At 50.8% G+C, this 16,995-nt stretch overlaps 1 protein-coding gene across 1 annotated transcript; it reads right to left on the bottom strand.

Moving 5' to 3' along the window:
• Positions 1–13,110: 13,110 nt before the first annotated feature.
• On the bottom strand, positions 13,111–16,934 carry LOC121872250 (collagen alpha-1(I) chain-like). The gene is made up of 4 exons (XM_042374917.1): positions 16,576–16,934; positions 14,408–16,261; positions 13,827–14,291; positions 13,111–13,714 (listed from the first exon to the last, which is right to left on the bottom strand). Exons 1-4 carry the CDS (start codon positions 16,932–16,934, stop codon positions 13,111–13,113), a joined length of 3,282 nt encoding a protein of 1,093 aa, XP_042230851.1.
• Between the last annotated feature and the right edge of the window lie 61 nt (positions 16,935–16,995).

The raw sequence follows: 16,995 nt of genomic DNA, 5'->3' as shown, positions 1-16,995 counted from the left end.
AATTGCTGTTCGACACCACAACCGCATCCAGCCCATACGTGCACGGAACTGATCGCTATAAGAACAGCCCAGTCCCAACCATTGTAAAATTATCAATAACTTGTAATAATCCAGTATTCACTCCAGTAAACACTGCTCCCTACACTGTCACTATGTTGAAATGAACTGTAGTTTGAGCTTTTCCCCATCTAGTTATTATATGTCTTATTTGTGTCACTTATGTTATTTGTATATTATTTGTAATGTAACCCATTCCCAAATATGTAACTGTATATTTTCAGCCTTGGCTGCCAAGCTCTTTCAATAAACCGTAAATTATTATTATTATTATTATTATTAAGACCACCACCAGCCACCGAGGACCACCACCACAACCAGCCACTGAGGAAAACTACCACCAGCCACTGAGACCACCACCGCCACTGAGGACCACCACCACCAGCCACTTAGGACCACCACCACCAACCACTGAGGACCACACCACCACCAGCCACTGAGGACCACCACCACCACCAGCCACCGAGGACCACCACCACAACCAGCCACTGAGGACAACTACCACCAGCCACTGAGAATCACTACCACCAGCCACTGAGGACCCACCAGCCACTGAGGACCACCACCACCAGTCACTGAGACCACCACCAACCACTTAGGGCCACCACCACCAGCCACTGAGGACCACCACCACCAGCCACTGAGGACCACCACCACCACCACCAGCCACCGAGGACCACCACCACCACCAGCCACTGAGGACCACCACCACAACCAGCCACTGAGGACAACTACCACCAGCCACCGAGGACCACCACCACCACCAGCCACTGAGAATCACTACCACCAGCCACTGAGGACCCACCAGCCACTGAGACCACCACCACCAGTCACTGAGACCACCACCAACCACTGAGGGCCACCACCACCAGTCACTGAGGACCACCACCACCAGCCACTGAGGACCACCACCACCACCACCACCAGGCACTGCGGACCACCACCACCAGCCACTGAGGACCACTACCACCACCAGCCACTGAGGACCAAACCACCAGCCACTGAGGACCACCACCACCAGCCACTGAGGACCACCACCACCAGCCACCTACCACCACCACCACCAACCACTGAGGACCACTACCACAACCAGCCACTGAGACCAAAACCACCAGCCACTGAGGACCACTACACCACCAGCCACTGAGGACCATCACTACCACCAGCCACTGAGGCCACCACCACCACCAGCCACTGAGGACCAAAACCACCAGCCACTGAGACCACTACACACCACCAGCCACTGAGGACCAAACCACCAGCCACTGAGGACCACCACCACCAGCCATTGAGACCAAAACCACCAGCCACTGAGACCATCACCACCAGCCACTGAGACTGCCACCACCAGCCACTGAGGACCAAACCACCAGCCACTGAGGACCACTACCACCAGCCACTGAGGACCACCCACCACCAGCCACTGAGACCACCACCACCACCAGCCACTGAGGACCAAAACCACCAGCCACTGAGGACCACCACCACCAGCCACTGAGACCACTACCACCAGCCACTGAGACCACCACCACCACCAGCCACTGAGGACCACCACCACCACCAGCCACTGAGGACCACCACCACCAGCCACTGAGGACCACTACCACCAGCCACTGAGGACCACCACCAGCCACTGAGGACCACCACCACCACCAGCCACTGAGGGACCACTACCACCAGCCACTGAGGACCACCACCAGCCACTGAGGACCACCATCACCAGCCACCGAGGACCACTCACCACCACCTGCCACTGAGACCACTACCACCACCAGCCACTGAGGACCACCACCACTCCGCCACTGAAGACCACCACCACCAGCCACTGAGGACCACCACCACCAGCCACTGAGGACCACCACCACCTGCCACTGAAGACCACCACCACCAGCCACTGAGGACCACCACCACCAGCCACCGAGGACCACCACCACCAGCCACTGAGGACCACCATCACCAGCCACCGAGGGACCACTACCACCACCTGCCACTGAGGACCACTACCACCACCAGCCACTGAGGACCACCACCACCTGCCACTGAGGACCACCACCACCAGCCACTGAGGACCACCACCACCTGCCACTGAAGACACACAGCCACTGAGGACCACCACCAGCCACTGAGGACCACCATCACCAGCCACCGAGACCACTACCACCACCAGCCACTGAGACCACTCACCACCACCAGCCACTGAGGACCACCACCACCACCAGCCACTGAGGACCACTACCACCAGCCACTGAGGACCACTACCACCAGCCACTGAGGACCACCACCAGCCACTGGGGACCACCATCACCAGCCACCGAGGACCACCACCACCACCAGCCACTAACGACCACTACCACCACCAGCCACTGAGGACCACCACCACCAGCCACTGAGACCACCATCACCAGCCACTGAGGACCACTACCACCACACTGCCACCGAGGAGACCACCACTAGCCAGAGGACCACCATCACCAGCCACTGAGACCACTACCACCAGCCACTGAGACCACCACCAGCCACTGAGGACCACCATCACCAGCCACCGAGGACCACTACCACCACCAGCCACTGAGGACCACCACCACCTGCCACTGAAGACCACCACCACCACTCACCAGCCACCTCAGAGGACCACTACCAACAGCCACTGAGGACCACCACCTCCACCACTGAGGACCACCACCACCACCACTGAGGACCACCACCACCCAACCACTGGAGGACCACCACCACCACCAGCCACTGAGGACCAAAACCACCTGCCACTGAGGACCACCACCACCACCAGCTCGACTACCACCACCACCCTGCCACTAAAGACCACCACCACCACCAGCCACTGAGACCACCACCACCGCCACTGAAGGACCACCACCACCACCAGCCACTGAGGACCACTACCAACAGCCACTGAGGACCACCACCTCCACCACTGAGGCCACCACCACCACCACTGAGGACCACCACCACCAACCACTGAGGACCACCACCACCACCAGCCACTGAGGACCAAAACCACCTGCCACTGAGGACCACCACCACCACCAGCCACTGACGACCACCACCACCAACCACTGAGGACCACCACCACCCAGTCACTGAGGACCACACTCCACCAGTCACTGAGGACCACCCACCACCAACCACTGAGGACCACCACCACCAACCACTGAGGACCACCACCACCACACAGCCACTGAGGACCACGACCACCAGCCACTGAGGACCACCACCCACTGAGGACCACCACCACCACCACCAGCCACTGAGGACCACCACCACCAGTCACGAGGACCACCACCAACCACTGAAGACCACCACCACCACCACCAGCCACTGAGGACCACCACCACCAACCACTGAGGACCACCACCACCAGCCACTGAGGACCACCACCACCACCACCAGCCACTAGGACCACCACCACCACCCACTGAGGGACCACCACCACCACCCACTGAGGGACCACCACCACCACCAGCCACTAAAGACCACCACCACCACCACCAGCCACTGAGGACCACCACCACACCACCCACTGAGGACCACCACCACCCACCCACTGAGGACCACCACCACCACCAGCCACTGAGGAACCACCACCCACCACCACCAGCCACTGAGGACCACCAGCCACTGGAGGACCACCGCCACCACCCACTGAGGGACCACCACCACCACCAGCCACTTAGGGACCACCACCACCACCCACTGAGGACCACCACCACCACCCACTGAGGACCACCACCACCACCAGCCACTAAAGACCACCACCACCAGCCACTGAGGACCACCACCCACTGAGGGACCACCGCCACCACCCACTGAGGACCACCGCCACCAACCAATGAGGACCACCACCACCACCAGCCACTGAGGACCACCACCACCCCACTGAGGACCACCACCACCACAACTGAGGACTACCACACCAGCCACTGAGGACCACCACCACCAACTACTGAGGACCACCACCAGCCACTGAGAACCAAACCACCTGCCACGAGGATCACCACCACCACCCACTGAGGACCACCAGCCACTGAGACCACCACCATCCCCAGCCACTGAGGACCACCACCACCAGCCACTGAGGACCACCACCCACTGGACCACCACCACCACCAGAACCTCGGTCTTATTATCTCCACTGAGAAAAACTAAGGTGTTCAACAAACAAGCTGGTAACCGTAAACGCGGCCCCGCCAAGTTCAAGATAGGGTAACAACACTATTGACTATGTTTCTTCTTTATCTTGGTGTTTCCGTCCCGTGTACCCTACCTGCCATACAACAGCTAACCCGCCAAACTGACAGACTGAGACCTGGTGCTAATATTAGAATTGTTAAAGCAATGTACCTTGGGCTATATAAGATCTCTGATAGATTACCATGCACCACCTGGTCATTGTGACAGGAAAGGTGTTGACAAGCTCGAGAAATGCAAAAAAAGCCCCTCAGAATTTTCCTAGGATGTCCCAGAGCACTAAAGTACTTAATATGAGGAAAGAACTAGGATACCCAGTGTTAAAGATCGAATAATTGAAGTCAACCTCATGATAGCCCTGAGGCTTCTAAGTGGTGATCCTGATAACATTGTTTCCTTAAAATTGCTAGAATGTATGAACCATGGGACTGCTTGAGTCTAAATGGATCAAACTACAGCTACACATATGAAGATGTTTGGACTAGACCACCTGTACAAAGTTGAGACACAACAGCGCTTCCTGCCACCCTGGCGGACAGTTCCCTCGATATCACAATACCGACGTATCCGCCTAAAAGATTAATTATACAAAGCATTTATCTCCAACACACTGCCAAATTGAGAGCTCTTGAACACATACACACTCTACAGACTGATGATAATATCACACAGACCATCTACACTGATGGATCTCTTACGCCTGTGGGAGGGCTGGAAGTGCTATTGTTGTGACTCACTGACGGTAATATAATTGAGAAAGGAGTTAGAATTAAAACTGGGCATCCACTCTACAAACTGAATTAGTTGCCATACTCACAGCTATTAAATTCATTGAAACCACTGTTACTGACAGTCTCATCATCACTGACTCTCTATCCTCACTACTTGCCCTTGGCACCCTCGACTCAGGTTGTCACTCTTGTCTCTGAAGCCAGACACAAATATGCGTGCCTTGTTGACCGGGGTGTCAAGGTCAAACTGTTGGATCCCCTCTCACATAGGCCTTATAAAACATGACAGAGTTGACCTCGCCAAACTCGCGTCTAACAAAGACACCGTTGAATACAATTTGGGTCTGTCAAAAGAACCCTTAAACTGTAATTAGGAAAGAACTTATTGATGAGTTTGACGTGATGGTACTAGTCTGATCCATAGGTTCCATGATGAGATGTATCAAGTAAACATGTATATGGAGCAAGTAACAAGATCACTAGATTACAAGATGTTGTAACCAGATTAAGGTTGGATATATTCTGCAGTGTTTTCAACCAGATGTAAAAAACAACTTAATGAGTTATTTATAAATCTCAAAGATAGAACTAGGGACAGGTCCAAGTAAATGTGTGTGAAATGGCACAATACTTCATCTCTAATGGCAAGATAGCCGACATAATTAGATTGTATCCACTTTTTGCACTTAGTAACTATATCAGTCATATGTATGAACCAAATACCAATGTGCTTGAATACCTCTCACGTAAATGTGAATAACAAATGTGAGGCCAGACATACTCTCACACGCCTGTACTCACGCATTTGTGAATAAGTTACCCTTGTATAAATAAACAAATAATGTAAATGAAATACTGGTAACATTCAGTGCCATAATATCCTGACAACGGGGGTTAATTATTAATTAAACTCTACACCACCACCAGCTACTGAGGACCCACCAACACTGAGGACACACAGCATGAGGCACCACCACAAGACCACCACCACCAGCCACTGAGGACCAAGTATAAACGTTTTCTGTTTAGAAAATGACCACGAATGCAAGTTCCCATTTGTTAACCTCAAGACTCAGTCAGGATGAGAGTGAGTATTGTACTGTGATTCACTCGAGTTAAAATGTTACCTTCACAACAAGACCCTTGATGAGGTTTATACATACCTGGTAGCTTATTATTTTGATGCGCGTGTGAGTGATTATTGATCAGAAGATGCGGTGTAGTAATAACGTTGAAATTCCTGTTACAAGTTTATAATGAAAGGTTCCTCTGTCTGAAATTAATAAAAGAATGTTGGATGAGGAGTCAGTCGTCTGTGTGACAAGTTCTCGTGACAAAAGACTGGGTTCAGATGTGCTGTATCCGCCATGTTGTGAAGATCAGCTGAGATGAAGTAGACAATATGAGAAACACTACTACAGAAACTCTCATCAATACATCAGTGTGTCAGAACCCTGTTGATAAAATGTGTGAGCAACTTTCAGGTGAATGAATAACGTATAAGTTGGAGGAAAGGTTGAATTAAAACTTCTTACAAATCTCTCAACATAAACAGAATATTATTACAATAACAAATAACACCACAATATATTAAAGCGGAAATGAAAATACAAAGTTTAATAATCATATCTGAAATTGAGAGTCCCAGTTTTTGTTCAGTGTTCTGGAAATTGTGGAGAGACTTTTGAAATAATTCAGCACTAACGATATAGAGCAACTAGTAAACAATTACCTTAGTAACTCTCACTGTCTGGGACTGTACAGCACTGAGGGCTGTCCAGTATTTACACAGTTTACTAGAAAATGTTCACAGGTGTTCTATCAATGTACACAGGTGTATATGTACACAGGTGCTCTATAAATGTACACATGTGTTTTATTAATATACACAGGTGTTCTATTAATATACACAGGTGTTCTATTAACGTACACAGGTGTTCTACCAATGTACACAGGTGTTCTATAAATGTACACATGTTTTTATTAATATACACAGGTGTTCTATTAATATACACAGGTGTTCTATTAATGTACACAGGTGTTCTATCAATGTACACAGGTGTTTTATTAATGTACACAAGTGTTCTATTAATATACACAGGTGTTCTATCAATGTACACAGGTGTTATATCAATGTGCACAGGTGTTCTATCAATGTGCACAGGTGTTTATTTAAAGTACACAAGTGTTCTATTAATATACACAGTTTCTATTAATGTACACAGGTGTTCTATAAATGTACACATGTGTTTTATTAACATACACAGGTGTTCTATTAATGTACACAATTGTTCTATTAATATACACAAGTGTTCTATAAATGTACACAGGTGTTATACTAATATACACAGGTGTTCTATTAATATAAATAGGTGTTCTATTAATATACACAGGTGTTAAAGGCACATACAGTCACCTAACATGGATGACCACAGATGAAAGCCCGGAGTAGAACACTACATCAACAAGTCTTATGTGTTGGCTAATAGTTAAGAACATTCCAGGCTGAAGTATTTTAGAACACCGGTGTACATTTATGGAACACAAGAGTACATTTTAGAACACCAGTGTAAATTTATGGAACACTAGTGTATGGAACATCAGTGTACGTTTATGGAACACCAGAGTACATTTTAAAACATTAGTGTAAATTTTAGACCCTCAGTGTACATTTTAGAACATCAGTGTATATTTTAGAACACCTGTGTACATTTTAGAACACCTGTGGATATTTTAGAACACCTGTGTATATTTTAGAACACCTGTGTACATTTTAGAACACCTGTGTATATTTTAGAACATCTGTGTATATTTTAGAACATCTGTATATATTTTAGAACACCTGTGTACATTTTCAAGTCAACTTCCTGTGAGAGTTAATGTTTAATAATCGTCTTAGTTATTGTTGAATTGTGTCATAATTTCCTCTGTAATTTTCTAATCTAAAATAAATTGGGACAAAGAGAAAATACATCCATGGCAAACCTAAGTTATTGAATCTGGGTTGACATTCGCCTCTACACTCAGACTAGTAAAGTAAAACTGTTATTCGCCATTCCTACACTCAGACCAGTAAAGTAAGACTGATACGCGTCAACACATTCAGAATAGTAAAGTAAGACTGATATTCGCCACTACACTGACTAGTAAATTAAGACTGATATTCGCCATCACAGTCAGACTAATAAAGTAAGACTGATATTCGCCACCACACTCAGAGAAATAATGCAGGTTGTCCTCATTCTTGTTTTTCTTAATGTTTACCAATTTATTATTAATGCTAATACATTTATTTGACAAAGACTTTTTTTTTTACAGACAGGAATATAAAAAAAAAGTATGTATGACTTGTTTTATGTAAAAAAAAAAAAAGCCTTTGTTGAAATTCCGAGCAAGTTTTTACAACCACCCATGAACCTTAGTCGACGGAACAAGTTTTTGCTGAGTTTGGTAAAAAGGCATTACAAAACGCAACCTTCCTAGTATATAATTTAGTCCTTGGAGATTCGTGGAAAATGATATAAATGCATTTTAAAGAACGATATTTCTTCATAGATTTATAACTTTCATACATTTATAACTTTCATACATTTCTTCACGTGGTGCGTCAGAGATCAAAGTCAGACATAAGGCGACTCTTGTTGTAGGTCACTGTGAGAACCTGCTTCACTCTGTGCTTGAAAATATTACGTGTAAAAGATGAATTACCACTGAAATACATATTAACATTTATTTCCTATATTATTATTATTATTATTATTATTATTATTATTATTATTATTATCATTATTATTATTATTATTATTATTATTATTTATTATTATTATTATTATTCATGCGCTGCCTAGTTGGGATCTGGCAGCCTTCAACAGCCTCTAGTTGTCAACAGTGTGGCGCCAGGCATTACCTAATGGTGAGGCCGGCTGTGGTATGTTTTGTATCGGCTGTGCTTTCTAGTTCACTCTGGTATCGGCTAAGCGTGTTAGTGATGGTACCAAGGACGCCTGCAAAATGGATACCAGTTTTGATGTCATGTTCCAAATCGTTTTTGTCTCTTCCTTGCCAGATCTTTATACCTTTCTCTTTATATCTCATTTGTATTCCTCTCCCCTTCTTTCTTTTTTTTTTCTTTTCTCTTTGCTTTCTCTCATATTTTCCTGACCCATTTCTCTCTCTCTCTCTCTCTCTCTCTCTCTCTATCTGTCACGTGATCAGTCATATTAATCTCTATATTATCTTTATCTCTTCGCTTTCTTTATCTTTCTTTGTCTCCTCGTTTTATTGTTTCTTTCTCTGCCTCATATTTACCATCTTTGTCATCTAGCCTTTTATTTAAACTTTCTCCGTGTCTCTTCACTTTCTCTACCATTCTTTATTTATTTTATTTACCTCCTAATTTTCTTTAACTTCCTCTTAATGTGAGGTCTGTGCATCTTACATAGGCCACTCAACCCTCCCCTCCCTCTTCACCCCTCACCTTCTCTCTTCCCCCACCCTTCCTCCCCCCTCCTCTCCCCCTTTGAACCGCCGCCGTTCCCACTCGATCATGGATGCTTTTGTGTTTTAATTCGCGTCACTTTCCAGGATTCACCTGTAGTTGGGCGCCGCTGTTACGTCCTTACTGGCGCTGTGTGTGTGTGTGTGTGTGTGTGTGTGTGTGTGTGTGTGTGTGTGTGTGTGTGTAGTGAGTGTCTTGGTGATCTAATCTGTTTGTTAATGTTAGCTTTCATTGTGTTTGTTGTTGTCAGTGGTTGCATGGTCTTGGTGTGGTGCTGTTAAGTCTTCTCTCTTTTCTGTATATTTTTTTGTTATTAACCCCCTCTCTCTCTCTCTGCCATTATTTCTTTCTCTCGTTCCCCTTTCTCCTACCATTCTCTCTCTCTTCTCTCCCTGCCATTATTTCTCTCTCTCTCTCTCTCTTAACACTCAATTTCCTGTCACTTATTTACTCGCTGGTATCATTATAATCGTTATCATATTACCGTAACAAATTATCTGAACAATAAAATGAAAATAATATTAAACAATTTATTAGCAAGTTTATACTCGTGATGTCTAGTGTAACTTTCAGAGATATTTGTAACTTTGAGAAAATATTTTGTAACTTGAACTAACGCTGTATTCTTGGGTTACAGTTAACTCATCTGACAAGGCGTTATTTGGATGCGACAAGCGTATTATTAGTAATGTTATTTCCCATCCCGGTGTTGACATCTCACACACGTAATTTAAACCATAAATCACGTTTTTTAAGCTCTTGAAAGTGGTTAAAGAAATGTGATGATGATAGTTATAATAAGAGCAGGAACGATATGTAGTAATAATGAAAGAATATTAATATCAACGATGAATAATTGTAATAATAATATAATGGCAACAACAACAACAACAACAACAACAACAACAACAACAACAACAACAACAATAATAATAATAATAATAGCAAAGAAAATATTAAGTGTAGGAACATTTCAACCCCCAGTTTGTGTTTACCACAGTATAAAAACAAAAGCAAAACAAGGAGAAATAAAATCCTTAACATCTCAGTGTTTCTTGACCAGGCAACAGTACAATGAGGAATTTTATACCTGGCCAACTTGATTATGTTTTCCTCCTCCTCTTATACAGGTAAAGGTAAACACATCCAAAGGTACACACAACACTAACCACCTACACACAACACTTACTCTTACACACAACACTTACCTCTACACACAACACTTACTCCTACACACAACACTTACCCCTACACACATCACTTACCCCTACACAACACTCCTTCCCTAAAACACACTCACTTTATTCCCCCACACACTCACCTTATCCACGCACTCACCTCACTCCCCTACACACTCACCTTATTCATCCTACATACCTCATATCCTCATACCCCTCATACTTTTTACCCCACATATGGCATAATTCACCATATACAAACCTGTCCCTCACACGCCCCCAATAAACACAGTCCATTCCCTTCTATATAACTTCAAACTCATAACGTCCATTATAAACTCTTCCTTCATTCGTGTATTAAATAAACTTGGTCATTAACTCACTATCATTTTTTATATCTTTCACCATCAACACTATCTCTTCCAGCTTGAGTTTTGTCTGTCAGTAAAAAAAAAAATCGTTAACTTATTTTAGAAGTCTGTTCATTTATTTACTGAACACAGTGACTCGTTAATTTTGCAGTGTGTACTCTGAGCTAACGTGAGAGCTGCCGGGCTGTGAGGAGTGGGCATGCCAGGCACTTATATCATGCAACATATCAATGGAATGTCAGTCACAGCAAGAGGCGGGATGGTAGAAGGAGACCTGGCGGGGACGGAGCGGCGGTAATCTGAGGGGCATCTCTATCAAGTCAGGACCCCAAAAAACACATATAAAAAGTTGATAAGAAATGAGAGTCATGTTAGACTCATCCGAGACAATTTTAACAAGACTGACACGATGACAAAGACGGGGGAGTAATGGTGAACACAGCACCAGTTATGTAGTATCTTCCCCATGATAAATGTTCCAGTAATCGTAGCATCTCTTAGAGTGAACCCGCTCTCTGCCGCAGTTAACATTTAACCATTAACAAGAAGATGAGGCATCGCTAAACGACCCTACCGTCACCCTCACCAAGAGTCAGTTTTCCTCGCGCTCACAACGTGGGTCTCAAGATCAACTTTTTTCGGTGCCTGACTTGATGTTAGATATCGCGGGACGAATGCATGTGGGGTCAGAAGAAACACATATACTCCTTATAGGGGAGCAGGCAAAGCATGCAGCCTCCACTTCTTATCGCGCCAGGTCACCTGGGTAATTCGATATCCTTAAAGGTATAACTGCGTAGAGTGAAGGCATGCTTAGTTTTTGCATTAAAATAATATTCTTAAATTAGCATACACTTGTTTATGCTGGAGGGGAAGTACAGCCGGCAGAAGCTGTGGCAGGTGACGGCTCTCACCTCTGTGCCAATAACTATCTGACTTTCCCATTTACAAGAAACATGAAGAGAATTTCTTGAAAGACAAAGTTTATGAATGAATAAAAAAAAGGAAGACTCTTAAGATAAACCAACTGAAGTGAAAGGCTGGGAATTTGGATATGTGTATTGTGAGAGTTGAGAGTTCGTGACACATCGCTACATGTACTCGCCTCACCTAGTATTGCGAAAGTATATGGAGCAACACGACACGTATCACAAGAAAAAATACAAGCATAAAAAAATCAAACCTATTGCTCAATGTTCGCAGGTAGAGCGTACACTCGGCTAGTGAATACCTGGACCTCCCGGCATGGTGTCCTCAATATATTCTTAAAACTTAATTCACGAAAATTAAATCAGTTCCTCCATGGCCAACAACCGACCCATCTGACTAGTTTCATCAAGATCAGTTAACCTGTGTTAGGGTTTTTTTCTCACACACACACAAAGGGAAAGCAGTAAGCCCTTTCACTATCTGAGTGGAGACAAAGTAGGAAGGATATTTTCTCACAAAACACGAAGTTGTCTGTAGTACTTGTCATTATAGTTCTCCTAATTAACCTGTAGTGCATCCCTAGCAGATGTGACACCTCGCTGGCTGAAACAAGAGACGTGTAACAAATACAGTAAATAAGAGAATGTGTGATCATACACTGAGGTGAGCGGCATCACCTCGCCCACACCACAACCTCTCCCACTTTCCTTCCTCTAACCCGGCCACCACTGGTCCTGGGGCAACCCGGCCACCACTGGTCCTGGCAACCTGGCCACCATCAGTCCTGGGGCAACCCGGCCACCACTGGTCCTGGGGCAACCCGGCCACCACTGGTCCTGGGCAACCCGGCCACCACTAGTCCTGGTGCAACCCGGCCACCACTAGTCCTGGGGCAACCCGGCCACCACTAGTCCTGGGGCAACCCGGCCACCACTGGTCCTGGGGCAACCCGGCCACCACTGGTCCTGGGGCAACCCGCCACCACTAGTCCTGGTGCAACCCGGCCACCACTAGTCCTGGGGCAACCCGGACCACCACTGGTCCTGGGGCAACCCGGCCACCACTGGTCCTGGGGCAACCCGGCCACTACTAGTCCTGGGGCAACCTGGCCACCACTGGTCCTGGCAACCTGGCCACCACTAGTCCTGGGGCAACCCGGGATACCACTGGTCCTGGCAACCGGCCACCACTGGTCCTGGTGCAACCCGGCCACCACCAGTCCTGGTGCAACCCGGCCACCACTGGTCCTGGGGCAACCCGGCCACCACTGGTCCTGGGGCAACCTGGCCACCATTGGTTCCTGGGGCAACACGGCCACTGGTTCCCGGGCAACCCAGCCACCACTGGTCCTGGGGCACCCACACACACTGGTCCTGGGCAACCCGGCCACCACTGGTTCCTGGGGCAACCCGGCCACCACTGGTCCTGGGCAACCCGGTCACCACTGGTTCCTGGGGCAACCCAGCCACCACTGGTCCTGGGGCAACCCGGCCACCACTGGTTCCTGGGACAACACGGCCACCACTGGTTCCTGGGGCAACACGCCCACACACTGGTCCTGGGGCAACCTGGCCACCACTGGTCCTGGGGCAACCGGCCACCACCGGTTCCTGGGACAACCGGCCACCACCGGTTCCCTGGGCAACCCTGGCCACCACTGGTCCTGGGGCAACACGGCCACCATTGGTTCCTGGGACAACACGGCCACACACTGATCCTGGGGCAACCCAGCCACCACTGGTCCTGGGGCAACACGGCCACCACAGGTTCCTGGGACAACACGGCCACACACTGTCCTGGGGAAACCCGGCCACCACTGGTCCTAGAACCTGGCCACCACTGGTCTTGGGGCAACCTGGCCACCACTGGTTCCTGGGACAACACGGCCACACACTGGTCCTGGGGCAACCCGGCCACCACTGGTTCCTGGGGCAACCAGGCCACCACTGGTTCCTGGGACAACACGGCCACCACTGGTTCCTGGGACAACACGGCCACCACTGGTTCCTGGGACAACACGGCCACCACTGGTCCTGGGGCAACCAGGCCACCACTGGTTCCTGGGGCAACCCTGGCCACCACTGGTTCCTGGGGCAACACGGCCACCACTGGTTCCTGGGCAACACGGCCACCACTGGTTCCTGGAACAACACGGCCACCACTGGTTCCTGGGGAAACGGCCACACACTGGTCCTGGGGCAACACGGCCACCACTGGTCCTGGGGCAACCAGGCCACCACTGGTTCCTGGGACAACACGGCCACCACTAGTCCTGGGCAACCCGCACCACTGGTCCTGGGGCAACCGGCCACCACTGGTCCTGGGGCAACCTGGCCACCACTTCAGTCCTGGTGCAACCCGGCCACCACTAGTCCTGGGGCAACCCGGCCACCACTGGTCCTGGGGCAACCTGGCCACCACTGGTCCTGGGGCAACCTGGCCACCACTAGTCCTGGGGGCAACCCGGCCACCACTGGTCCTGGTGCAACCTGGCCACCACTAGTCCTGGGCACCCGGATACCACTGGTCCTGGGAACCTGGCCACCACTGGTCCTGGCAACCCGGCCACCACTAGTCCTGGTGCAACCTGGCCACCACTGGTCCTGGGGCAACCTGGCCACCACTGGTCCTGGGGCAACCTGGCCACCATTGGTTCCTGGGCACACGGCCACCACTGGTTCCTGGGGCAACCTGGCCACACACTGGTCTCTGGGCAACCCGGCCACCATTGGTTCCTGGGGCAACACGGCCACCACTGGTCCTGGGGCAACCCGGCCACCATTGGTTCCTGGGGCAACACGGCCACCACTGGTCCTGGGCAACCCGCACCACTGGTCCTGGGGCAACCTGGCCACCATTGGTTCCCTGGGCAACACGGCCACCACTGGTCCTGGGGCAACCCACACACTGGTCCTTGGGCAACCCGGCCACCACTGGTCCTGGCCAACCCAGCCACCACTGGTCCTGGGGCAACTCACACCACTGGTTCCTGGGACGGCACCACTGGTTCCTGGGCAACACGGCCACACACTGGTCCTGGGGCAACCTGGCCACCACTGGTCCCTGGGGCAACCCGGCCACCACTGTTTCCTGGGACAACTGGCCACCACCGGTTCCTCCTGAGACCTGGCCACCACTGGTCCTGGGGCAGCTCTCGGCCACCACTGGTCCTGGCAAGACGCACAGCCACCATTGGTTCCTGGACAACACGGCCACACACTGATCCTGGGGCAACCCAGCCACCACTGGTCCTGGGGCCACTGGCCACCACCGTTCCCTGGGACACCACGGCCTGGTCCTGGGGAAACCCGGCCACCACTGGTCCTGGGGCCTGGCCACCACTGGTTTGAAACCTGGCCACACACTGGTCCTGGAACGGCAGCCACCACTGATCCCTGGGCAACGGCCACACACTGGTCCTGGGGCAACCTGTGGTTCCGGGGCAGCACAGCCACCACTGGTTTCCTGGGGCAACGCCACCACTGGTTCCTGGGGCAACCCGGCCACCACTGGTTCCTGGGACAACACGGCCACCACTGGTTCTGAACCTGGCCACCACTGGTTCCTGGGGCCTGGCCACCACTGGTTCCTGGGGCAACCTGCCACCACTGGTTCCTGGGGCAACCTGGCCACCACTGGTTCCAGAACACGGCCACCTGGTTCCTGGGACACATAGCCACCACTGGTTCCTGGGGCAACCCGGCCACCACTGGTTCCTGGGGCAACACGGCCACCACTGGTTCCTGGGGCAACACGGCCACACACTGGTCCTGGGCCGGCCACCACTGGTCCTGGGGCAACACGGCCACCACTGGTCCTGGGGCAACCAGGCACCACTGGTTTCCTGGGACAACACGGCCACCACTGGTTCCTGGGACAACACGGCCACCACTGGTTCTGGGACAACACGGCCACCACTGGTCCTGGGGCAGCAAGGCCACCACTGGTTCCTGGGGCAACCTGGCCACCACGTTCCTGGGGGCCAAGGCCACCACTGGTTCTGGGACAACATAGCCACCACTGGTTCCTGGGGCAACCTGGCCACCACTGGTTCCTGGGGCAACACGGCCACCACTGGTTCCTGGGACAACACGGCCACCACTGGTTCCTGGGGCAACACGGCCACACACTGGTCCTGGGGCAACCCGGGCACCACTGGTCCTGGGACGCACGGCCACCACTGGTCCTGGGGCAACCAGGCCACCAGTTCCTGGGACAACACGGCCACCACTGGTTCCTGGGACAACACGGCCACCACTGGTTCCTGGGACAACACGGCCACCACTGGTCCTGGGGCAACCAGGCCACCACTGGTTTTGGGGCCCTCATGTATCACATCAGCACTGCCACCACTGGTCCTGGGGCCCGTGTACTACATGAGCACCCGGCCAACTGGTCCCAGGGCACCCGTGTAGCACATCAGCACCGGCCACCACTGGTCCTGAGGCCCCGTGCCACATCAGCACCCGGCCACCACTGGTCCTCAGGCCCCCGTGGTACCACATCAGCACCCCGGCCACCACTGGTCCTGGGGCCCCGTGTACCACATCGGCACCCCGGCCACTACTGGTCCTTGGGCCGTGTACCACATCACCACCCCGTACCATTGGTCCCAGGGCCCCCGTGTGCCATGCATTGGCCACCACTTGTCCCGGGCCCCGTGCCATCTCACCCCGGCCACCATTGGTCCCAGGGCCCCTGTGTACCACATTAGCACCCCGGCCACCACTTGTCCCAGGGCCCCGTGTACCACATCAGCATCCCGTGACCACTGGTCCGTGCCCCCGTGTACCACATCAGCACCCCCACCACTGGTCTTGGGCCCCTTGTACCACATCCACCCCGGCCACCACTTGTCCCAGGGCCCCGTGTACCACATTAGCACCCCGCCACCACTGGTCCTGCCCCCGTGTACCACATCAGCACCCCGGCCACCATTGGTCCCAGGGCCCCGTGTACCCATCAGCACCCCGGCCACCACTGGTCCCAGGGCCCCGTGTACCACATCAGCACCCCGGCCACCA

The sequence above is a fragment of the Homarus americanus genome, unplaced genomic scaffold, assembly GCF_018991925.1.
Source record: "Homarus americanus isolate GMGI-L3 unplaced genomic scaffold, GMGI_Hamer_2.0 scaffold5589, whole genome shotgun sequence".
NCBI classification, from domain to species: domain Eukaryota; kingdom Metazoa; phylum Arthropoda; class Malacostraca; order Decapoda; family Nephropidae; genus Homarus; species Homarus americanus.
This window is presented reverse-complemented; position numbering and strand designations above follow the sequence as displayed.

Excerpts from the sequence above, each read along its gene's own strand:
- LOC121872250 (XM_042374917.1), bottom strand. The coding sequence starts at position 16,934 with ATGGGTACACGGGGCCCTGGGACCAATGGTGGCCGGGGTGCTGATGTG. Across the intron at positions 16,262-16,575 it reads CGGGGGCCCTGGGACCAATG|GACCAGTGGTGGCCGTGTTG; the intron begins GTACGGGGTGGT and ends TGGTTGCCCCAG. Across the intron at positions 13,715-13,826 it reads CAGGAACCAGTGGTGGCCAG|GACCAGTGGTGGCTGGGTTG; the intron begins GTTGCCCCAAGA and ends GTGTTGCCCCAG.